Source organism: Diaporthe amygdali (assembly GCF_026229845.1).
Source record: "Diaporthe amygdali strain CAA958 chromosome Unknown NODE_4_length_2575358_cov_65_588622, whole genome shotgun sequence".
Classification (NCBI taxonomy): Eukaryota; Fungi; Ascomycota; class Sordariomycetes; order Diaporthales; family Diaporthaceae; genus Diaporthe; species Diaporthe amygdali.
In genome coordinates, this window is record NW_026517024.1 from 2,184,038 (window position 1) to 2,208,195 (window position 24,158).

At 55.6% G+C, this 24,158-nt stretch overlaps 7 protein-coding genes across 7 annotated transcripts; 4 read left to right on the forward strand and 3 right to left on the reverse strand.

Moving 5' to 3' along the window:
- Positions 1-2,882: 2,882 nt before the first annotated feature.
- On the forward strand, positions 2,883-4,536 carry J7T55_008846 (uncharacterized protein; the record flags this gene model as incomplete). Its single annotated transcript, XM_053139205.1, has 2 exons — positions 2,883-3,191; positions 3,307-4,536. The coding sequence occupies 2 exons, from the start codon at positions 2,883-2,885 to the stop codon at positions 4,534-4,536; spliced, it is 1,539 nt and encodes a 512-aa protein (XP_052998118.1).
- A 962-nt stretch (positions 4,537-5,498) lies between these two features.
- Positions 5,499-7,846, reverse strand: J7T55_008847 (general amino-acid permease GAP1; the record flags this gene model as incomplete). Its single annotated transcript, XM_053139206.1, has 4 exons — positions 5,499-6,561; positions 6,623-6,832; positions 6,890-7,097; positions 7,441-7,846. The coding sequence occupies 4 exons, from the start codon at positions 7,844-7,846 to the stop codon at positions 5,499-5,501; spliced, it is 1,887 nt and encodes a 628-aa protein (XP_052998119.1).
- A 2,688-nt stretch (positions 7,847-10,534) lies between these two features.
- Positions 10,535-12,910, reverse strand: J7T55_008848 (endoplasmic reticulum mannosyl-oligosaccharidealpha-mannosidase; the record flags this gene model as incomplete). Its single annotated transcript, XM_053139207.1, has 2 exons — positions 10,535-12,087; positions 12,169-12,910. 2 exons carry the CDS (start codon positions 12,908-12,910, stop codon positions 10,535-10,537), a joined length of 2,295 nt encoding a protein of 764 aa, XP_052998120.1.
- A 654-nt stretch (positions 12,911-13,564) lies between these two features.
- Positions 13,565-14,425, forward strand: J7T55_008849 (uncharacterized protein; the record flags this gene model as incomplete). The annotated part of the gene is made up of 4 exons (XM_053139208.1): positions 13,565-13,906; positions 13,956-13,993; positions 14,054-14,177; positions 14,261-14,425. 4 exons carry the CDS (start codon positions 13,565-13,567, stop codon positions 14,423-14,425), a joined length of 669 nt encoding a protein of 222 aa, XP_052998121.1.
- A 79-nt stretch (positions 14,426-14,504) lies between these two features.
- On the reverse strand, positions 14,505-15,182 carry J7T55_008850 (U2 small nuclear ribonucleoprotein; the record flags this gene model as incomplete). Its single annotated transcript, XM_053139209.1, has 2 exons — positions 14,505-14,822; positions 14,886-15,182. 2 exons carry the CDS (start codon positions 15,180-15,182, stop codon positions 14,505-14,507), a joined length of 615 nt encoding a protein of 204 aa, XP_052998122.1.
- Positions 15,183-15,611: 429 nt separating this feature from the next.
- J7T55_008851 (rp2 3 actin-organizing complex subunit sop2) lies at positions 15,612-16,819 on the forward strand (the record flags this gene model as incomplete). The annotated part of the gene is made up of 3 exons (XM_053139210.1): positions 15,612-15,834; positions 15,890-16,717; positions 16,779-16,819. 3 exons carry the CDS (start codon positions 15,612-15,614, stop codon positions 16,817-16,819), a joined length of 1,092 nt encoding a protein of 363 aa, XP_052998123.1.
- Positions 16,820-17,115: 296 nt separating this feature from the next.
- On the forward strand, positions 17,116-18,498 carry J7T55_008852 (uncharacterized protein; the record flags this gene model as incomplete). The annotated part of the gene is made up of 1 exon (XM_053139211.1): positions 17,116-18,498. One exon carries the CDS (start codon positions 17,116-17,118, stop codon positions 18,496-18,498), a length of 1,383 nt encoding a protein of 460 aa, XP_052998124.1.
- Between the last annotated feature and the right edge of the window lie 5,660 nt (positions 18,499-24,158).

Sequence of the window (24,158 nt, forward strand, 5' to 3'; positions counted from 1 at the left end):
CTTGACGGTGGCTTCCAGAGTAAATAGGTAGTTTGGTTCGATTACTGTTTGGCTTTGAGAGTGGCTGAAGAAGAGAAGAAGATAGCAGCAAGGAGGAAGGTCAGGCTGAGGCAGGATATAATAAGGAATGACATGCAAACAGGTCGACTGTTTTACTCAGAGACTTCAAGGGAGAAACACCGAAGGAGACAACTTGTCTGAAGGTGGGCTGATATATGAGAGGATGCGGCTCTGTGAACTCAGAGCCTCATGTGACAACGTAAGATGGGGTTGGTATTTATCCATCTGGGCAGATCGACAACAGCCGCAACGGCATAACGCTGTCATCCAACAGTTCATTTGTCTGTGGCAGGCCCCACAAGGCTGTTTGGACCAGATTCTTGGAGAGGGGCCAAGAGGAGCGAAGCGAGGGAAGCGAGAGACGCGAGAGCCCCAGCAAGCAGAAGCAGCGAAGCATTCCTATTCGGGGTGATTGGGCCCAGGAAGGCCCCAGCAGGGCCTCAGGGCAGGGTAGGATGGGGTCACAAATAAACTGGAGCAGTGACGGACTGACGGTGAGTGCGGAGACTGTCGGAGACCGCGCGGTTGACGGCGAGCGGTGGTCATGACCGACAGCGAAGGTGGTGCTATGCAAGGGATTGTCCGTACATAGCAACTGGCTGTGCAGGCGGTGGGTTGCGTGTGTGTGCACGTGTGTGTGCTGCGACCTGAAACCAGGCGCCCTAGTAGGACTGTCGTGGGTTAAACGATCGCCGAGACTGGCCAACCGGACGGAGGTTTTGTTTGTTGTGCCACGGCCGCGCATGAAGTGTCATTTCCGTCGCTCAGTGAACTGTTTTTGCTCGCTTGAGGCTTGCCTGACCCTGCCTGACCCTGTCTCCTTGGTTGTCGGCTGCCCCTTTTGGCTCAAAATAGGAGAGGGAGAGGAGGGGCATGGTCGATCTGATCTTCGGCAGGGGAAGGGGGGGAGAAACCAAACGATCGTGGGCCGCCAGTGGGAACGCGTATGCGCTTGTGGTTTCTGTAAACATCAGGTGTAAAACAAAGGCGAGTACCGTTCGGTGTGTGTGCGCAGTGAAGCCGTGGGGTGGAGTTTTTGTGAATGCGTGCACATATCCATCCAGCAAAGCAAGCACGGACGCAGACAGATCTGGGTGGCATGGGGGATCTCTTGCATAGAGTTCGGAGGAAATCTAACTAGGTGATCTCGTTGATATGGTTATTATTCCCCAGATCCACGGCGTGAATAGAATGGGGCCTTGGTAATTGCTGTCGTCAGTTTTGCCGGATGAGGCTGAAATGCACATCCAGCTCTCACCATGATGTACGGAGTAATCAATCTGTATGCGGGCGGGTAATCTGATCGGAGGTATTCTACCGCGTACACAGTACAATGCACCCAGACGGAAATTGTGAAGGGGCCAAGAGGCTGAGAGATGCCTTCCCAATTGGGGAGAGAGACACGGCGTGAGCCTGGGCAGCCTGGGGTGGCACTGGGTGGTACCCTGTTGGCACCTGAAACGGGCCTAAATATGGTTCGTGGGGCACGATGGACTGAAAACAAGTCCAATGTTGTTGGGTGGTGGTGCTATGGACCGACTGACAGTCTGACTGCCCCCAGTTGCCTGGGAGGATGGAGGGAAGCACCGAGCAGACCACAACCATAGGTCCGAGGCGCAACAATTATCCCGCCATCAACTCGTGATCAGTGCGAGGCCATTCAGAAACATCGGACAACGCGTCGTGCTTGGCGGTTTCCAGAATCCCCCGGACGGAGAGGGGGAGACGGAAGGGGAAGTGGGACCTCAACACCGATAGTGGGTTTAATCTAGAGTGCTCTCTTTCTTTCCTTCATTCAATCTTTCTCTCCCTCTCTGTCCTTGTCCATCTCCATCTCCCTCTCCCTCCTCGCTTGCATCATCAGGAGCCCGACAAGCTTTTCTATGGGTGTCTGCTGAAATTGATTTCTCATGCCCATGCAGCCAGCTGGCAGGTGGTAGCCCTGCCTGTTCCTGGAAAAGTGGGCTCGATCGTCCATTTATATGAGGCATCTCCATCTTGATTGCTTCCACAGTACAGTCGCTTGCATGGGCTGCAGCCTGTCCCTGGTCAGCGCAGGTGGTGGTTATCGATCAGTGACCATTCATTACTGTTGAAAAATCCCTTAAAGGGAAGCCAAAGCTGGTTAACTACAAAGTCACGTCTGCCTCCCTAGATAGTCCATGTTGATGTTGATGACTTTGTGTTGTAGTCTTTATCAGGAATGAGCCACACTGGACAGTGCTGGCTGCTGACTGGTGGATCCCCACCACCGGCAGTAGATAGTAAACAGAACGGTAACAGTACCACCAGTACCACCACCTGCAGGTCAGCCTGACACGGCAACCCTGGCCCCCGTTTCTCGGGTCCCCTCCTCCTCTTTCCTTGCCTACCGTACTGTACCTGGGGAAGTCTTGTCTGCTTGGTCTAGCACGGTAGCGAGTAGGCAGGCCTGGCAGGCTACATGCTTCGCGACCACCCCTGCGCAAAACTTGGCCGCAGATCGCATTGATCCAGTCAGTCACGGTGTTTGTGTGTGCGTGTGTGTGTGTTTGTGTTTGCGTTTGTGCCCGTGTCCCTCCTCTCGCTCTCCTTCCCTACTTCTCACCCCCAAAACAACTGAACTGTGCTATACTGTACTTGCGACACTGCCACTGCGACCGCACTTGCGAAGGCTGTCACGTCACCAATCTGATACTGCAACCATTCTGCTTGATTCGCGTCGCAAACCTCTCGCTCGTGTAGGCGAAACCGCGTCATCTTCTTATTCTCTTGCACGCAACCACAAGCACAAGCTCAAGCTCAAGCCACCCCGTCCCTATCGGGCACCCGGATCGACAGACATGGCGTTGCAAGCCGTGTACAAGCAATTCCTGGCCGCGCCAAACTCCTCCGCGCTGGCCCAGAACGCGTCCCTGCACTACATCACCACCCTCACCAGCTTCTACGGCCCGACAGACATCATCAAGCACCTCAGCTCCACCCGCAACCAGATTAACAAGCACAAGGAGGAGCTCATCAACGTCGTCGAGGGCCAAAACGCTCTCGCCGTCCAGGCAGAGCTGACACTCGAGTTCCAGGACACCGGTGGTCCTTACCTGCCCGGTCTTGACGACCAGTTCCTCTCCGATCGCACTGTTCACCTGCCTGTTGTAAGTCATGTTCCGCTTCTGCGCTCCCCTGCCTGTCAAACAGCGCCCTATCTCGGACACCAGATCCTTCCAAGCCACTGGCCGATTGACCTGACCGATGTCCTGTCCTCTATAGTTCCATATCGTGAAATTCGACAGCGATGGCCAGATCACAACTATTCAGCAGAGTTGGGACCAGGGAGCCCTCCTGAAGCAGCTGGATGTCATTGGCAAGACCGGCCGCAACTGGCCTATCCGCGATGGCCCGGAGCAGATCAAGTTGATCGCCAGAACAGCGGGCAAGCCTGCTGAGCCCACTGCAGCTGACCTCGCAACCCGCACCCGCACAAACTCCTCTGGTACTTTGCGCGACGCCCGACACAGAGATGAGCCTGTGCCTGCGGTCGTGTCGCCTTATGCTGGCACGCGGCCCCGCCAGCGAACCTTCGAAGAGATTCTCGGCGACGAGCATCACGATTTCGAGGCCCCCGATCGCGAGAAGTCCCCGAGCAAAGTCGTTGCCCCAAAGATTGGCGCTGGCAAGAACTTCCAGCCATCGCGCTTGTTTGACAAGCCCGAGGACGCCCCTCCCGAGCCAGACAGCCCCGAAGATGGCAAGTCGCCAGAGCGTTTCATGCGGCCACATCCCAAGAAGTACAACCACTTTGACTTTGCTGATGGGTCTGACCCTTCGGATGCCCCGAAGGCTGGCATTGCAATGGACTCAGTCAAGGGCAAGCATCGAAGCCAATGGGACTTTGAAGACTTTGTCACCCCTCAGAAGGCCAAGCCGAGCAAGACGCTCCGTACTCAGGAGATCAGGCATTGGGGGACTGGTACCGACAAGGATGATATTGTGGAATCACCTGCCAAGGCTGCTGGAAAACCGCGACGCGACGCAGAGAAGCACTTTGAGATGGAGGACGATGGCAATCCGCCAACCGAGCCGCGTGTGGCCCCCCGTCCCCGCGGCACGACGCACAATAGCGGATTGGGTCTGTACAAGAACCACATGACCACCGACGACGGATCGGACCCCGTCCAGTCGCCGGAACCACGTGCCTTGGGCAACATTACCAACCTGAAGGACCGTTCCAAGACTTTTGCCGCCCACTTCGACATGAACGATAATTCTCCCACGCAGGAAGGCACCAGATTCACTGCACCTCACAAGGAGAACAACAAGCCAGTAAAGGAAAACGGTCCCGAACACCGCATCAAGCTCGGAGGAGACGGGATGGGCAACCCCAAGGGAGGCAGAGGCTGGTCGTTGGGAGACGATTCCGACGAGGAGAGGCAGCCGGCTGCAATCCCGGGCAGGAAGGGCGCTGCTCAGAAGGCGGCGAACAGCTTCTGGGACCACTAGAAGCCGAACCCGCTAGATGACCACGGCTCCTGCTGTAGAAGGCGTCTTAGACGGGTCGGTTTGACCGCCACCACGTGCGAATGATACCCGGGCTGATGATGATATGTTGAATACGGCCTTTTGATAACGATAACTGTCCGCACTCGGCCTTACCAGAGACTTGAACGCTACTTGTCCTTTCTCCCACCGCAGCTTCATTCATTAGTATTGTTGTACAACGCGGCAACCTCAGCAGGCTCCTGCTTATATTTGAGGTCATAGGGACGCCTTTTCCGGGAAAAGGCGGGGGACATTGGAGTGGAACAGATAGATGCTAGTCTTCAGGGAAGGCTTTCTTGAGCCACACTATTGGAATACGCAAAAAATGGTTCAGCAGGAGAATCTGTGAGGCTTTTGTTCGTGTATGAATTACGAGTCGTCTAGGACTGTGACCCTTGAAAAATAACAAGAGCAGATCGGTGCACGGCACTAAATTGACTCTCGTGAATGTGTCCTTTTTGCAAGCCAAATCGAGATCGGTGCAGATGTTATCTGCGATGTCTTGCTTCCCCTTACAGTGAATGTTTCCGAATCAGTCAGCAAATTTTGGTGAGAAAGCAAAAGGTGAGTCGTCTAAAACGTTGGATTCTGACTATCTAGAGATGAATCCATGATCGTGCTGAGCAGTATAGAGGTATCCGTTGCAATGACCATATATCCCCAGCCCCCTCCAAAGACTGCTCGCTCCATTGGTCTAGCTGCTCTCTCCTTGTCCGAGTTCCGGTATTCTTATATAGACCTCGTCCCAACGCCTCATGGTTGCGCTAATCATTTTCGTTCCGCTATGCCTGCATGCCGTCAAGCCGTGTCTCCCAAGGATACGATCCAAATAATCTTTGCGAAGCAGACATGGTCATTAAAAGGGACATAATCAAAGGTGGCGTTATCGTAATACAAGTCGATCAACCATCCTCCCAAGCAAGTTAGCAAAAGAATTTATACCACTTCTTCCATTTTGGCCAGCTGCGCTTCTCCTCCATCTCCTGCGCCAGCAGTATCGACAGGTTGAAGTCGCGTCGGCCGGTGTCGATGTCCATCTCGTCGTTGCGCACGATGCGCGTGCGGAACCACAGCTTGTAGCCGACGTACATGATGATGACGACGGGTGCGGCGGTGTAGTTGAGGAAGAATGTCTGCACGTTTGCCTGGACGCTGTACTCGCCGTAGTTAACGGGCCAGGCGCCGGTCCAGAACTGGGCAGCGAGGATGAGGATATTCAGGATGAGGCCGACCCAGGACCCGAAGACGCCGGCCTGGGCGCGGAAGGCGAGCTCGTCGAGCGAGCGGCCGTGGGCGCGCCACGCCGTGCGGAAGCGGATGTGCGCCAGGCAGATGGACGCCCATGTGAAGATGGAAGACAGCGCCGAGATGGCGAGCAGCCAGTTGAGCACCTCGCCTTGCTGCGGGATGTCGGCCAGGTACGCGAGGAAGCCGAAGATCGACGCGCACAGGATGGCCATCAGCGGCCGCCCTCGCCGGTCAATGTACGACAGCCACGCTGGCGCCTGGCCCTGGTCCGCCAGTGCCGCCAGCGTGCGGCTTGACCCGAACACAGACGAGTTTCCCACGCTCATCACAGCCACGAGGATCACCACGTTCATCACGCTAGGGAGCACCTGGATACCCGCGTCTTGGATGGCGATCACGAAGGGACTAGCGCTCGTGTCGGCCACGGATTTGGCGCCCAGGAGCCTCTCGTCATCGTAGGGGACCAACAGCCCGACGAGCGTCAGCGCCAGGATGTAGAAGAGGCTGATGCGCCAAAACACCTGCTTGATGGCCGTGGGCAGCGACTTGCGCGGATTAGCCGTCTCCGCGGCTGCGAGGCCGACCATCTCGGTGCCGGCGAAAGCAAAAGCGGCGGTAACAAAGACGCTACAGAGCCCTTTGAAGCCGTTGTTGAATGAGCCTGGGTTCTGCCAGTAGGTGCCACCGATGTAGCCTCCATCTTGGGTGCCACCAATGTTGATGACAACTCCAAGTAGTCTTTGGGGTGTCAGTACTAGACCATATGATGAGAGGTGGGGAGACTCTCTGAAATACTCACATGAATCCTATGACGGCCGTCACCTTGACTATGGCGAAGATGAACTCAGCTTCACCATAGCCTTTGACGCCGCATAGGTTGATGCTTATGATGACCGCTAGGAAGACCGTCACGAAAACGGCCTTGTTGATCCCAGCGTTCCAATACGATATCGTAATGGATGCCGCTATTATTTCCAATGGCAGCACTATTAACCATTGGAGGGCATAGCTGTGACAACGTAGTTAGCACCCCGCCATCCGTCATTCCGGGCTGGGCCATACTCACTTCCATCCCATGGCGAAGCCCCATGCTGGGTCCAAAAACCGGGTCGAGTAGGCAGAAAACGACCCAGCGATGGGGAAGACGACAGCAAGCTCGCCCAGCGCCTGCATCACGCAGTACAGCATCAACCCGATGATCATATATGCGAGTAGTACTGATGCGGGACCCCCAGTATTCAGAGCGGACCCAGACGATATGAACAGCCCGGTTCCTGTCGTGAGCTGTCAGCCACGGAGAAAGGAAGAGAAAAGAAAATGCAGCAAGAAAAGCAAAAGAAAAGAGGCGTGTGGGATATGATGAAGACGAATAGAGTAGGTTATAGTGGGTGAGACAGAGATCAAGTTGGTACCTGGGTACCTTCACTCAAGACCGTGCGCCGCGTTGAAGTAGAGACTCGACCGGAAAGTCAATTCAGGGGCCAAGCAAACACACAACGTCCACGCCAGTAGACTACTGGACACTTGGACCGGCGCTGACCCAGCGGGTCAGCGCCCAAATGGGCGGCAATTCGACGGGACCATTGCAAGAAACGAGCTGAAGAAGGTGCCACTCACCGATGGAACCACCGATGGCAATCATCTGAAGATGCCTCCCCTTCAGCTCCCTGGCGAGCAGCGAGTGCGCCGTGCGGTAGTTAGCCGCGCGAACGTCATAGTAGCTGCGGCCGGGATTTTGGACGTTGTCGTCGTCATCTTCATCGTCTGGGCCGGCGGGCGGGCCCACGCCGGGCCAGCCCGGGTTGGCAGTGAAGGCGTTCTTTGGGGTCATCCTACTATGAGGATCCCGGCGGAACGAGTCGACCCATCGGCGCCAGGTGCCGGGGCCGGCCCTCGAGGACCTGCGGGGCATCTCGTAGGTGGGCTCCCGGGTCAGGTAAGACTCGCCGTTGGCGAGGCTGTAATCCTCCTTGAAGTTCAGGATGTTGAGCTCGATGTCGCGTTCTGCCAGATTCCCGGCCATGGCTTCCACGGTGGCACGGATGGACTGGTTGGGGGCTTTGTCACACTGGGCGTGTGTGCTGAATGCCCGGCTCTCGAGGCAGTTCAAGTCGAGTTTGGTCTGCCGTTCCCTTCCTTCCCCCCTGTCTATCTCGTCTCGGACCCGATGTCTCGTGGGCAGAGACAGGGCCGACGGTGAAGCGAGCGTTCTCTCGAGGGCTGCAAATCACAGCGACAGCTGGTAGTGTTGTTTCCCGGTCGCCTTAAGAGGAATAGGGGTGTCACCGCAGTGGGAGCATGCGCCTCGGCCGTGACAGCATTATTGCGATGTTCTGGACTTGGTCGCAGCACTGGGGTAAGCGTCCCTGGCCTTTCTCTGCGCTGTCCTGGTCTCAATTATCTATCGCAAACCCAGAGGGCGCTGTATTGGGAAAGTGCGCTCGTGATGTTTTCCGTGGTTCCGTTCCGTGGTTCCGGATTCCGCAGATGACAGACCAAGAGTACACACGCATATAGGCTTGAGAGCGATTCAATGAACCAACAGGAGAAGCAACAGACTAGGTTTTGTAGGCGAAAGAAATCGGGTGATAGTGGAAGGATTTAAGTTGGGAAGCAGACGGAAGGAAAGATAGAACAGAGCAGGGCAGAGTAGGGGAGACGGAGATCGGCGGTAGTATGACAGGCCACACGGGGGATAGGCGTTGGCCCAGGCAAGCTGAGGCGCAAGTGGTCGGTCAACCCCAGCGTGGGCTTATTCTTATCTCGAGGCGCGCCTAGCTCTCCCCATCCTAGGTAGGCAGTCAGGGTTGGTACACACCTGGCCACACACACACACTCTCATTACCGTAGATTGTGGTGTGGGTGGCACCCTGGTCCCTTGGCCCGGGGAGCTGGGAACGGTTTGGAGACTTGGGGGATCTTTTGGAGACGAGATCCCCTGTTTTGGCCTGTCATTGGCAGGGGATATCCTGCCTTTTGGGGGGCCATCAAGCTGCCTGTCAGCCTGGCTGTTGTGATCAAGCCAGCTCGGTGGACGCCATTAGCTTTCCACCAGGCTGCATGCAGATCAGATAGATTACGATCCGATGGATACCGACGTCCAGCTCAAGCTCCACAGCTACTGTGGGCAAGCAAACTTTATATGGATTGTATACGGATATGCACCCACTGGCTCTTGCATCTACACCCACTGAGTCTATGTTCACACCTAGTGCTGGTCCTTTGCTACAGCTTACAAAGGGCTTCTTACTACACGCGACATCCTTCGACGGCAAGGCGTTAGCAGCTGAATTCCGTTGTACACTGATCATAAGCAAGATGACTTCTCGCTTGCTTAGCTGGATGGACCGTCTTGTTGCAGATTTAACGAGTACTTTGACTATAAGGCTGCCGTTGGGGAGGCAGGATATCCTCACACAAACGAAGATAATTCCTTCGCACGAAGCAATTCACTTGGCGATGGGACTCTCGAAGCCCGCGTCACGTTTGGTTTGACTTTGAAATAGACACTTAGCTCACCAGATTACAGACCTTTCAAAGCAGAATATCCTGGTTCACACTGTCCACTGCTGGTTTTCCCTGGCTCCAGCACACAAGCCACTTTCACCGTCCTCCTTAGTACCATGACATTGCTCATATGAATACCCACGAGAGACCTGAAGACGTTGAGTCTCGACAATCAACCTCCTCGACCATTCAATGTGCTTTGACATCTGCAAATAACAATAAAATCAGTCAGCAAGGTCTGACAACGGTTTGCGGCGGGTACCAAATAAGGTTGCTGCGCAGATTCACGGCCAGCCTCACATTTCTTGTTCCAATAATTGCTCACTCAAGCAATAATAAGTATAATTAATGGCTTCGCTTAGATCCTCACCTACACAAGCCTACTCAAGATCTTGAACTTGGCCACAACACAGGCATCCGCTCACACTGGTGTCCAAGACAGCCATCAGGGCACGTGTTATCACAACAATACCAATCTCGCCATCATCTTCACATCCTGCTCGTTCTGCTTTCGCAACGCGCACTGTGAAGTGCTTCTCAACACCCCACCTCCATTGTTGGTCAACTGTTTGGCTGCCAGTTACCAGCGCTATCGGATACGGTTGGTGACCTATATGATACAACTACGCACGACGCGAGAAGCGATGACGATGGTGGGAGTGATGCCGGCTAGGGCCGTCTATGAAGCGGCTCCAGCAGTTTTCACTGGCGACTACTGCAGTGGTAGCAGCTGTAGCCGCCACTAAAAGCGATCGTTGTGCTAGTTATGAACGCGGTCGTGGCGTAGCGATGGCTCTCATACTGGCTGAAGGACTGACGTTGGCTACAACTGGCCGCCAGCTGTTGACCCGGCACTCGTGGCAGCAACGTGCAGATGGACGGGCCAGAAGACTTAGAAAATAGTACAGCTGTGTACATTTCTCTACCCGCTCCTATAAGACTCATAGAGGTCCTATTTGGGTTGCAACAAAATCAGTGGTTCTTGGTTCTGAAGTTCGGATCATTGACCTGTTACACCTCGAGAGAACATATTCTGTGCCAATCGCACTTTAGCTTGCAGACTTCACGACTGAAAATTTCAAACATATTCTGGGGAAAAGTCCACGACTTTCATATGCCGCTGGGATTACTATTCATATAAACGCCGCCCAATGATTTTGACCTTGGTTTTGTGGTGCGTCACCATCTGGTTTGGTGCAACCAATTAGTCCTTCTTGACTGCCTCGGCAGCAGTCTCCTCTCTCTCCTCCAGGATGTGCCCATCCTTATCCCTGGGCTTTCTCTTCCAACCCGTCGAGAACAGCGGGCCCATATCGAATCTCGGCAGCGGGTGCGCCTCGGTGTTGATCACGATCTTGTCGAGCGGCAGCAGGTCGTCGGGCGAGAAGAGCAGGAAGAAGTACTTGAGCGTCTCGGCCAGCCAGAAGCTCTCCATGTTGTCGCGCGTCGTGGGCGGTATTACGTTGGCGTTGGACAGCGACGTGAAACCGCCGCCCTCGGGCACCGCCGTGTGCTGCATGAAACTCTTGAACATCTCCCACCCCCAGTCGCGGTACCGCTGGTCGCCAGTGATGCGCCACATGTAGAACAGTGACTCTACCGTCTCTGGCCGCTGCAGGTTGTGCGTGTCCTGACTCTTGATGACAAAGTCCTTGCGCCATTCCGCCTCCGGGTCCGGGTCGAACTCCTTCGGTGCCCTATGCGCGGAATCCTCCGCCGGCGCCGGCGACGCAACCTTGAAGTAGGTAATCTCTGCCGCCAGCCCCGTCGCCATGGCCTTGTACATGCCCCAGCAGGTCTGCATCAGCTCGCGCGCAAGCTGCATGTCCTTCTCCTTCTGCGCGTTCCACGACGGCAGCTTCTTGGCCGCGGCCTCCGTCAGGCCGTCCGTCGCGCCCAGGGCGATGGTACCCGGCATGAAGCACACGAGGTGGTCCATCTTTGGGCTGACTTCGCCGTCGACGCCGTTGACCTTTTCGCCGATGATGGTGAATTGCGAGTGCTCGGTATACGTGACGAGATTCTTCCGCACGCCTTGGAGTGCCTGCTCCCACATGTCCAGGTAGATGGGCTCTGCCTTGTTGGTCTGCAAGTACTGCTTGATGAGGTATTCGTAGTAAGAGTCGCCGCGGCTACCCAGGCGGATGTTGTTGCCGCGGAATTTACCAGTGTCAGCGTACACGTAGATCGGGACGAGGCCGTCCTTGGGGCCATTGTCGTCTAGAACCTGCATGACTTTCTCGGCTTTGTCCCAGAACATCTTCTCGCCTGTCAATTTGGCCAAGTATTTGAACTCTAGCTGCAGGGTGGCGGCCTCCGCAGTGGATGAAGCGCCGCCGTCATCGTGGGAGGGCAGGCCTTCGTACTTGCCCAGATTCACACTCGCGTAAGGAACCCCGGATTGTGACTCGAACGCCGGTATCAGGCGATCCGCCAGGTCCTTCGCCTTCTCGAGATAGAGGTCTTCTCCCGCTGCCCCTTCATCGTCGTCTGTTATTGGCGCGAGCTCGGGGAACTCGTTGGATAGGTAATGCGCGGACAGCAGGCCGCCCATCATTCGGATGGTGGTCTCGAAGGTATTCACATCCTGGTCTTGGTCGTAGGTGAGAGTTGTTGATATCCATTCCCTCGCATGGGTAAGACGGCTGGTCAGGTTCATAAGGATCATTGTGTCGAGCGCGTCAACTATTATCCATCCTAGACCCTTCTTGGCCATTTGTTTGCCACTTTTCGATACTGGGTGGTACTCGTCGTAGCCTGGTGTTGATTGATGTCAGTCAGAATGCGCAAACGCCCAATTCGGACCCAGCTCGCGACAACGTTTGACTTGGTACATACCCCAACCATACCGATCATAGGAATCCCAACTCAACTCGAAGGCCTCGACGACCCGTTGTCTTCGCTCCAGCCAGTCGACCCTGCCCTTCGCTGCCGCATGGTCATCGGCCTTTAGCCAGTCCGCCGTCCTCAACGAGGGTAGCTTGTCGTATGGCTCGTCCCCAAAGATGCCAAACCAGTAGGCCACGAGGACCACCAGGAAGAGTGCGATAGCCATGAAAGTCTTGCGCCGGTAGAAGGGTCGTTTTCGATTGCCAGCAGGGTATCCGTATGGTTTGTCCTTGTACAGGGGCAACGAGTTTTTGTTTGGGTTCAGAAAGTTTTCCACCCTTCCAAGGCCGTCTCCTACTATCCCTCCAACCGCCCCACCGCGGTGCCCGGCCGTCCTCGCAGTGACGCCAGTTGATCCCCACACTCGGTCCTCTAGAGCTCGCTGGGGGTTGTTAAAGGAGGGGACATTTTTCGGAATCGTGAACGACATGTCCTCGTCTCTCTTGCCGACAGCCTGCTGGTCGCGCAGTTCCCGTTCGCGCAGGTTGCTGTTGAGGTCCTCGACGGCCTGCCTGCCCCGTTCGATGGCCTCGGCCGCAGTCTCTTGGACCTTCTCGGAGACCTGGGTGGCGACCTCGGTGGCGGTCACGCGCAGGAGGTTGAGCTGGGTCAGCGCAGCTGCGGCAGTCGGGGTGCGATTGTTGATGAGATTCCTTCGCAGGTTGAAGGGATCACGAAGGTTGTTGTTCATTGGGAGGGCTCCGTGCTGTGGGCGCTCAATCTGTCCACATAGCAGTCCAGGGGGGCCTGGCTACTATTCTTGGACATGAAGTCAAAGCAAAGAGCGAATTGTGGGCAGGAGGCAAAGAAAGAACTTGACTTGAAACTTTAAGAGCATCTAATGCAGGGGGGAAGCTCTCCCGGCAGGACTATCGAGCCACCCAGCAGTAAAGAAAGAAGCTGTGGTGTTGAATATTATGTGGTCTATGTGGTCTAGCTCTTCATTGTGGTCTCCAAGGGAGCGAAAGAGAACAGATCAGCACCGGGAATGCCGGCTCGAATTCCGCAATTGGGGCTCACAATCAATAATGTACATTCGTCACGGGCGGGAGTACCTAGGCACGGCAGTCTAGTCCCGAGACAGGCCAGACCGCTTGCAGGCAAGGTTGATGGACAGCTGTCCCCGAGCCCGCAGGGCCTCGAGTCTCGGCAGGCCCCTGCAGCAACGGCCTCGGCTCCGGCCTCTCAGGGGTCAGACAGTTCTCGCAAGCCCGGGTGCCACACAAGTCGACCACAAATATGCTTTCTTTCATCCCATGTGGGCCACGTTCCTGTCGATAGATCGATAGACTTCGAGCCGCAGTCAACCCCACGTTGTGAATTCCGGACGTCCTCAAAGTGAGAAATGGCGGCGGTGCAAAATACAGGAGCCGACTTCACGAATTATCCACACCTTGACGCCAACGAGTTCGCAGAGGTCTGCCACCACCTCGATCGGCGCTATCTCCAAGCAACTCTTGGTCCTGTGAGGCGCAGGTGGAAGTTCAGGGTCTGCAGGGCGCTCGACGTATTGCCCTCTACGTCTGCCGAATACACGACTTATGTCCAGATCGTCCGGCCACTAGATGGCGAGCTCGATGATGGAGACTTATCATCATGTTTAGACAGCTTTTCGTTCGGTGATGAAGACAAGGACATGACAAGCACAGAGGATCATGAGATGGCGGAGGCAGAGCAGGCGGATTCAGTATGACTATAGTATTCCGATTGCAAGTCTGATGCTCATATATAATCAGGCAGCTATCCATCAGGTGCAAAGGCCATCATATTTCGGGTATGTCACGTACGAGATTCATCTTCACCCGACATATCGAGTACCTTGCCTCTGGTTCAGTCTGCATGGACTGCCAGCAGACGAGGCGGCCTTCAACATCGACACTGTCTTCCGCCGTCTGGTGCCAGACCAGTACAAACACGGACTTCGGAAGCTGGGCGGAATCGGTGGCATATCAGCGGATGTGAGTGCTTGTTGCTGCTAACTAGTCAATTATTGGTTCTTTTGGCATCCAGGTGTCCATCTTACTAACACACTGAGAAACAGCATCACCCTCTCACGGGTGTCCCCAGCTTCTTCGTCCATCCATGTCTCCTCGGCGATCAGCTGTCGGACTTCGACTGCTCTAAGGAGAACTACCTCATGGTGTGGCTAGGCCTTGTCGGGGGCTGTGTTGGACTTTGGGTACCGAAAGAAATGGCTTTGGAGTAAGCCACTGCAAAACCCAGCGCCGAGGTTTTGGCTGGCAACCCTGCGACGCGAAAGTTCAAGATCGGATCAACATCCGCTATCAGTCGTCATCGCTGTCCTCCTCCATTGCCACATCGCTGTCCTCCTCGTCCTCTTCCTCCTCCCGTGGCCGTTTCTGTCCTCGGTTGTCTGCGTCGCTCGCGCCGGCCGTCGAGTGGTCAGCGGCAGCGGGCGGTTTCGTAGGCAGGCCTGACGGCGCAGACGGAGCAGCCGCTGGGGCTGAGCCAGGGAGTGGAGCGCTGAATATGCTTTCCTGTAGGTCGGTTCTCTCCGCCTGCTGGGTCGCGGACGTTGGAATGTTGAAGGACCCGTCGAGTTTCGCAACAACGTTTGACTTTGACTTGGCGTATGCTACTTTCTGTTGCACGTATTAGCATGATACCCCAGATAGACAGACCCAACATTGCATAAGAAAACGCACCATCTCGTGTCCCAGGAAATTAAACCCATCCAACGCCCTCATGGCCTGTGTTGCAGTTTGTATATCGCGGTAGACGATGTGCGCCTGGCCTCTCATGCTCATGGTCTTGAGTGCGACGACATCGAGAACTGGTCCGTAGGTGGAGAAGAGCAAATAGAGTGCCGTCCGTAAATCTTCCTTCTGGATCTTGGCTGATGGTATGCCGCGCACGTAGAGCGTCTGGTTGGGAGGGATCGACTGGGGCTTAGGCGGAATGCCCGAGCCTGGTGGTGCTGCCTTCGTGCCTGCTGGCGCCATGTTTGCAGCTGGTGCTGGATTGAATATTCGACAGACAACACAGTGGGTAGATAAGACTAGAATACTGCCGTATCGATGAGAGTTGTGAAAGTCAAGCTGATAACCAAAGCGCGAGATCTCGCCGGTCTGTTCGCGTGTCGCGTTAAGCTCCTTCAGCTTTTTTTGGGAGCTGGCAGACCAGCAACCTCAACCAGCTGGGACGCTTGTCTTATCTCATTATCGGGGTTATGCAGCCTTTGGAGAGTGACGTGCTGCGACCCCACCATCCACTTGACACTCAGGGGAGCTTCCTTCCACTATTCCCATCTCGCCTTCCCCTGACAACACAACATCTCTTCAGGTCCCATGCCACCACCGTAAACAACGCATTGAATTATCGTGGTAGTGGAGAGCTACTCCTATCACGTAGACTGATCTATCAACAACAAGATGGCTGCGCCCGAGGTCCACCATCTCTTCCACAACCCCATCGCCGACCACTCCTTCTCGGCCGACCGATCGACCTTGGCCATCGCACGAGACTCGACTGTCGAGCTGTACGGCAAGGCTGGAAACGCTTTCAAGCTGCAGGATGAGCTGAAAGGCCATGACAAGACCGTCACCAGCATCGATATTGCGCCAAACTCGGGCCGCATCGTGTCGTGCTCTCAGGGTCGGTACAGTCGCACAACGCTGTTGACGATTTGGTCGCGCTAACTTAGACGCAGACCGGAATGCGCTTGTGTGGGAGCCTTCGCCTCAGGGCTACAAGCCGACCCTTGTCCTGCTCCGAATCAACCGGGCTGCTACCTTCGTCCGTTGGTCCCCTTCAGAGACCAAGTTCGCTGTCGGATCCGGCGACCGCGTGATTGCTATCTGCTACTTTGAAGAAGAGAACGACTGGTGGGTGTCCAAGCACCTCAAGAAGCCCATTCGGAGTACCATCACCTCGGTGGCATGGCACCCTAACTCCGTACTTCTCGCTGCTGGCTCCACCGACGCCCACGCCCGAGTCTTTTCGAGTTTCATCAAGTCAGTGGACCAACGTCCGGAGCCGAGTGCTTGGGGCGAGAGACTGCCCTTTAACACCGTCTGTGGAGAGTTTCTGAACAACTCGGCTGGATGGGTCCACTCGGTTGCGTTCTCTCCAAGTGGTAACGCGCTGGCCTTCGCTGCCCACGACAGCAGCATCACTGTCGTTTACCCCAGTGCTCCTGACCAGCCGCCGAGGGCAGTCCTTAGCGTCACCACCCAGTTGCTTCCCTTCCAGAGCTTGTTCTGGGCTAGTGAGGCTGAGATCATCGCTGCTGGCAACGACTGCGAGGCATTCCGCTTCCAAGGTGGCGAGACAGGTTGGCAGCTTGCGGGCTCTCTGGAATCCAAGGGCAGACCAGGCTTGGGTGATGCTCCCGAAGAATCTGCTTTGAACATGTTCAAGCAGATGGATCTGAAGGGCAAAGTGAAGGACGATACGAAACTCTCCACGGTCCACCAAAACACCATAACAATGATCCGCCCTTTTGAATCTTCTGGGGGGTCTGTCACCAAGTTCAGCTGTGAGTCTACCCACCAAAGCCCCTTTTGATAGTATGTCTGAGTGCTAACATTCATATCAAGCAACGGGAGTTGACGGAAGGGTCGTCATCTGGCATACCTAGATTAGCTTACAATGGAGATCACAATCAAGAGTCGATGAAACACTCAACATCTTTGTACTCGTTCTTTTATCAGTATTTGCCCCAGCCTCATGTGGTCTCAGCACTGACTCCAGAGCGGCGCATGCGATCTCCGTGCCTTTTATGTGTCCAATATGACTGGTCATGGCTGCTCTGACTGCGCAGTGACCGTTGTGTATTTATGGTGGTATTTACATTGCTGAAATGTTACCAGCTTTGGTCGACCGCCTGAAAACTACGTTGTCATCCAGATCCGTCCTTCCTGGGCAAACCAAATCATGGACACCAGTACGGATCAGCCACATTCTCCCAGCGCTCGCTTTTACGCCAATCGTCAATCCGCTGGTCCCGCGATATTCGACATGCTGTCCTATCCGGCTGTTGAGCAACAGCATCACACTCAACTTGTGCCTCCATTCAACGATTTCCAAGGCTTCTCAGCAACATCCTCATCGCACCGGCATCTCAACAACACTTGCGCGGCATGCCTTTCAGATGACAGGGTATCTCCTCGGACTCCCATCCCCTACCATGACCATCATCAGTGGGAGTCACCCGGGCCCGATCATGTCCCTTCCATGAGCTGTGGCTCTGTCCAGAACCATGTTGGCGGCCTTGCACATACTCAAACGTCTCGTCACGGCCCAGCCATACCGAAATGGTCTCGACAGCTTTCCGAGCCTCCCACCTACATCACGCCGCCTCCACAAAATCTATCAAGCCCTGAGAATAGCCCTGCCCCTGCTTTTGCGGAGAGACCAGTCCCCGTGATGCTTCCTCCACGAGGAGTGCCAGCCAGGCCTGCCCCTATGACTGTACAACGCCCCGTTGTCGGAGGCAACACCATTCGGGTCCCATCAGACAGCGAAAACAGCGATGCACCTAGAATCCCTACAGTGACGGGGCGTCCCCACGAAGCTAACGCGACCAACGAGCCCGCCTCAACTGCCGACGACGAAGTCGACTCCAACGGCTACCCTTACGACAGCACCTCTACAGCATCATCCTCCACAGCCTCGCGTGCGGCCCACGGTGGCGTTCCGCCCAGGCCCCTGGAGGAAGCCGTCCTTGAGGTCCACAACACCTGCCTCACCGCCACGCAGCGATACCTGGAGACCCTGCGCGTGAACTGGGAGCTCCGCCGCGGGCGACCAATCCTGACCCCGCTGGGGTTAGCAGGGCCGAGCAGGCGCCTGCGCAACCGTGCTGGGGCGCGGGGTTCGCCGTATGCGCTCCCGCGACGACTCAGGCGGGCGCTTAGCGACAACAGCGGCTTGGAGTACATGCGTGGCCTGCGGGACGGTCACGACAGCCCGCCGGGGTCCAAGGACTGGGGCTGCCAGGGCCAGCAGAGAGGCTGCCCCATCCCGGAGCCCACCGACTCCCTCCTTCAGAACACCTCGCACATTTGCGAGCTGATCTGGCGCCGGGTCCACCGCGATCGCGATGACGTCCTGGGCGTCGAGTCTGGCGGGGTTCGCAGTATGGGCTTGCTTGTTGAGTGTGCCGAGATGGTGGTCCTGTACGATGCCGCTGAGTGGGAGAGGGACCCGGAGACGGGGTTCGTCATGGCGTGCCAGGCGGGGCGGAACCTCTGCCGGGAGCTGGGGGATTTGGACGGCGCAGAGAGGGTGAATGGCATCGAGAGAGGCCAGATGTAGGTGTGGAATGGGTGGGAAAACCTGATGAACGACTGAGAGGTGATGTGTGTCTGTCTTGGTCATGGGACGGCGACCTGCTGGTGCTACCCGGCGCTGAATGTAACAGATGAAGTCACGAGAATAGAATTCATGGCAACGCAATATGTTGCAGTACTCAGTTGCTTTGGAATGATAGGAGGGTTCTCTTAGGTATGGCCTGCCATAATGGTTTTTCTTTCGAGCACCATTCGTCAAGTCGCCTCACATTGCCTGAGTTGATGGGCCAAATCATGTAGGAAGAGTTTTGCTAGCCCGCCAAAATGCAACTCCTACTTTCATAGAATTCTAGAGCTCGTCACAGATTTCACCAATAGAGACGTTTTTAAACCATATTGATAAGCCTTCTCGTCAAGATATCTACACTTATAATATCTGAGGAATTTAGACTGCGAGACCCTTCCGTTGATCATCTACAACACAACCGTTGGCTGTAGGCAGATATCATGTCGACCAGTTGCCTTATTCTTTTTCTGTTTTTTCTCTCTCTTTCTCTCTCTCTCTCTCTCTCTCTCTGTCTCTGTCTCTCTCACACTCACTCTGTATAAAGACGTGAGATGTCTGGTGGTACTCGGCTTGCCAACGTACGTCTGAACCGTTGGCAATTGCCAGCTCGGACGAAGCATAGGTTCAGTTTGAACACAACGTACCTAGGTAAAAGCCTGCAACTGTTTATAATGCTTAACGCTGAAAATGATACACTCTCAACATTATCACAGTAACAACATTAAGCTGTGAAATCTATCTGACAACAACGCCATGAGAATACTCAGGCACCATCGCAGGAGCAGATCGCCAACGCATGTCTGCCAGAGCGCCGACACTACGGGCCAAGCCGTTAATTATGAGCACGATGACGACGACGCCAGCACCGCGGAAGCTTACAATCTCGCTAGCGTCAAATTCATGCAGGCCACGGCAGTCCGGCGGACGTTGCATTGCTCGACTGGGAGCCGTTAGGTGCTAACGACTCGTTGGGGGCTGGCATATCACTCGCGGCCTGCCCCTGGTCTCGGCAGTGAGAGCGAAAGCCAGACACCTCGCTCCCAAGACCAGACCAATGCCCAACCGGCGTGAGCTGGAGGGGAGGGGGGGGGGGGAGGCGGGCGCTTTTCGCGCCCCAGGCGACCACATTCCATTCCTCCCGGAGGTCGGGCTCCCTTCGCCGCCCAGCGTTTGACTGCAACTCCGGGGTCCCGTGGCCGGCGGTGCTGACGATGGTGTTCGTCCCTTATCCACCTGTGACAAACCGCATGAAGGGAGCAAATATCGCTGGAACTACGCCAGAGAGCTTCGGTTGATGCCCCCGCTGCTTGACAAACCAGCAGCTGACACGCTTCTGGTCGTTTGGGGGTCCACGTTTATCCAGTCTCCCAGCTTTAGTGAGATGTCGCAGATCTGTGAGGCTCTGATACGAAGGGAAGCTAGGATGCTTTGCAGTCGGTTTCTATCGAGGAACTTCAAAGTAATGTGAGGCCATCACGAATGAACGATCGAAGCCTGGTATTATCGAAACTGGTGATCGCGATATGCTGCCCATATGGTCGTATGCTCATGGGCGGAACTGGAGGAACACCAGACGAGTAGCATTACCACAACTGCTTTCGCCAGGTGTGATCCGGACCGAGCGAGACCAGAGGCTCAACGTAGCAGTCTGCGGAAACCCGGAGTTGCAAAATAAACACGAGTGTAAGGCCATCAGGCTCTTGTCGCGAAAAGTCAGGCCACATCGTCGCCGGCTGGCTCTGTCCCGGCACCAAAGCCGCCCAACGAGTGCATGCTATCCACGGACATGCTTTCCCTCGCGTTTGCCGGCACCAATACCGGCTTAGCCCTGGGGAGATAGACTTCACTTGCAACAGAATTTACTGGAGCCCGCAAAGTCTAATGAACCTTCAGGGCCCTTCTCCCTCCCCTTGCGTTAGCTGTTTCCACGAGCTTCTTTTCCGTCAATGATGTCATTGTCTGGGCTTTTTCTCACGCAGATGAAGCTCGCAAAATTGACTTTGATCATCACGAGTCGATGGGGTCTCGAACGATGCGTGTTGCGCAGTGACCGATTCCCCCCATCTTGGCAAGAGCGGAGCGGATCTGACCTGACATGACCGAGAGGGAAGTTCCGGCATTTTGAGCCGCCGCCGTCTTCAGGCCTCGCCGCTGAGCGCCGAGCGCTGTGCGTGCCACGCCTGCTTTACACAGGGTTCCGCGACTGCTCGTCAGGTCATGCTAACCTCGGCGGAAAAAGCGTTAGTGCCTACAGCGCGAGCCAGGGGCGTCCCGAATGTCGTGCATAATAGTTGTGGTGCGCAGAGGACGGCTTGGCTTTGTCCGGTAAGGTGATCCCTATACGAAGGGCGCCAGTGTACCCTTTGTCAGCGCCGGCTGAGGCCAGCAAAGGCAACGGATTGTTTCCGAGGACAGCGCTGGTCTAGCTGGTACCCCAAGCCCACCCTCGACTGAGCAGACGAGAATGACGTCGAATAGGAAGCAGCTATTCGGAGCCGTGCAACGGGAGGAGGCAACCAACTCCTGATCTTCAAGTCAGGAAGATTGCCGAGGTGAGATGAGATGTCTTTGTGCTGCTCATTTTCCTATTTGCGATGGCTGTGGAGGATTAGCAGTCGAACTGACTAAGTTGACTTTCGATCTGAAACCAATCCTTTTATGAGGATCGGCTGGTGGCTCGTAGCGCAGAAACGCATGCTGAGAAACGTCGGGTTGATCCCAAGAATGCAGCGACAAAGTTCCAGTGGAGCGGAATGCTAGACACGTCCGCGCAGCCGCGGTTGTACTAAGCAGCACTTGCTTGTGCACTCGGTACGTACGGCGGTGGTGGTACCAATAAACTTTCGCTTGGAGCCCACAGTTATTACGACGTCTCGGTCGCATTGTGCACTTTGACGTGCGGGATTGCTGATGGGATCTTCCCTGACTGCTAGCCGATCCCTCCCTATAATCACGGGTCTGGTATACGGGTGTAAGTGGGCGGTTGTGTTAGATTTGAGATAAGCAGTTTTCGTGGGTTTGAACGAGGATCGCCACAGCGGTAGAATTTGACAATGTTTCGACGATATTAACGAAACGAAGAGGATGAGATTGTCTCGCAAATCACTTGGCTGGTATCTGCCATGTTGTGTACACTCCGTGGGCCTGTATAATGCAACAACCCCGGCATGGTCCTCTTGAGGCGTGTCAAACTGATGGACAGTTTGATGACAACCCGGTATGCGTGCGTGGGCGGAACAGTCTCAAGAGACACCGATCACAGGTAGTATACCATGTGAGATGTGAGATGTGAGAGCATAGACCTGCTTGTTAACGGCACAGTCCAGTCGGCATACTGCGAGCCGCTCAAGCCGGGTGATGGAATAAACGTGCAGACGCGCAGACGTGCTGACGCACCAGGGAGAAGAGGTCCGGATGGACATGCGGCACAGTATAGACTTACTTAAGCAAGCCAAGAGACGTCAAGGCCACGAGGGCATCCGCAGAGGACGGGATGACTTGCGGGTCCCCGAAAAAGCTGGCCTCATTGGCTATCGCACCCGCTGCCTCGCTGGCCAGGTGGGATCGCATCTTTCGATCTTTTTTCAGTGGCTCCTCATCGCTTTTGCTTGTACAGGTACATTGATTGGTTCAGACAGACTTGGTGCTGGCACACATGCGCTGCTGGAAGGCTGCCCACAGCCGAGCACCTCCCACGTACCATGCTGCACGCATGTGGATGGAATTTTTCGGTGCTAACGGGGGGCAAGCCTCTCTCGCCAGCCCATCCTCGCGAGACAAACAGCCACGATGGGCAGCGTTTGTGAGGAAGAAAAGACTAGCCCGAAGCTCCATGTAATGTAATCACGGAAAATTCCAATTGGAACCAAAAATAGGGGAGGGGCTTCTGGGCAGGCGGTCGCGTCGAGGTGATCGGCTAGTCGGCGCTGGCACGTTGGCTTCGTTGGGCAGACAGAATTCAGTTAGGCTGGCTCTCCCGCACAGATCGATCCCGGATGCGGGCTGCACTCCGGGAGAAATGACATAGTCTGTCCCGTCGTCTGTCCCATCGTGGCAGCGTCCTCGAGACTACTGTATCAGCTAGAGAAATAGACTGCCCCTAGGCCTTATGGAAATAGGGGTCCAGCGAAAATGACCAGTTCGTGGGGTTCTGCCAGGACGAATTGTACGGCCGTTGGCAGGAAGGTGTGGATTGAACAGCTCCTCCATGCGGCGAGATGCCCATCTGTCGCCCTCGTGTGTGTAACTGTGTCTGTGTGTCTGTGTGTCTGTTCATGTTCCTGCACGCCTGCACGGGTGGTCGCAGGGACTGATAGTCTAACCAGCACAAGGTAACAGAAGCAGAAGGAGAGCAAGTTGGGCTGCCTCGCGCCGTTGGCTCGCCGGCGATCTTGGCAGGTGAGGTCCCACGGGGAGGGGGCCATCATGCGGGCGACGTATTTTTTGCTTTGAGATGATGAGATGAGCTGTCACCCTGGTCGTGCCTGGTGTCGCCAGGTGCAGGAAAACGAGATTAGGATGGGATGGGGCGGGATGAGATGGGATGGGGTTGCTGGATTGGGCAGAGGGCGACGGGACGGGATGGCTGGATGGATGGATGGATGGACATGGCAGTGTGTCTCGCAGGCGCCTCGGCAGCTCAGGAGGCTCACCCAGTGGGTGTGCTAAGGCAGGCTACTGACCACATAGACAGGGGCATGGCACATAATGGCAAGGAGGATGGTGAAGCCTGGCCCAGTAGAGTGAGTGAGCGAGTGAGCGAGTGAGGGTGCTCGAGGACGACCTATGTAATATGCCAGGTCTACTGGTCTAGTAGGGCAATTCCATCTCATGGCACGTACGACACGAGAGGTCGATCCATCGCACGAAAGCCAATTGGGCGTGGTCATGTCGTTTAAACCGTGCCGCGCTAGGCTGAAGCAAAATGACAATCGACTGTGTCGTGTCACCCCTCCTGGCCCTCCTCTTGTTCGCTAGATGGGACGCCGCCGACGCTGTTGAGAAGTCCTACTGGGTCAATGGCCCGGGGTCGAAAGCCTCTGCTTTGATCCCCGGTTGCTCACCTGACGCGTGCCCCCCTGATGAGCAATCTACCTTGCCTGTCCAAGTTACGTATGTGGCTGACAGCCTTGTGCTGGAAAAGCAACTCCAATAAAAGCTCTTGCTCTCTGAAGGCTGCTGGTAGGCATAGCACGCATAGTAAACTGCTACCCAAGGGACAATTGCGTGGGATTCTGAGCAGATAGCGCACCTTGATGTACAGATACATGCGTTCTCGTGTGGCCCCGCCCAAGTGGGTGTTTGCCCGCGTAGTCTGCACCGACTGGTGCTGCCTGCCTGCCCGCCTGCCCGCCTGCCTGCATGCCTGCACGTCTGCCCGCCTGCATGTACTGTGTGTAGATGGCACGGATACAAGGGTCCTCGCCTTGGTAAAATGCTACACGCCTGTGCGCGCACACGGCGGGCTCTTATCGCTTTAGCAAAGACGCGACAAACGCTGCGGCACGCCATCCGGGCCACGCCACGCCACTCCATGCCCTTGCCCATTCTTTGCATGTACTGTAGCTGTATCTGTATATGTACATTGTATCAAAGTGTATGCCAGCTATGTGTGCCTC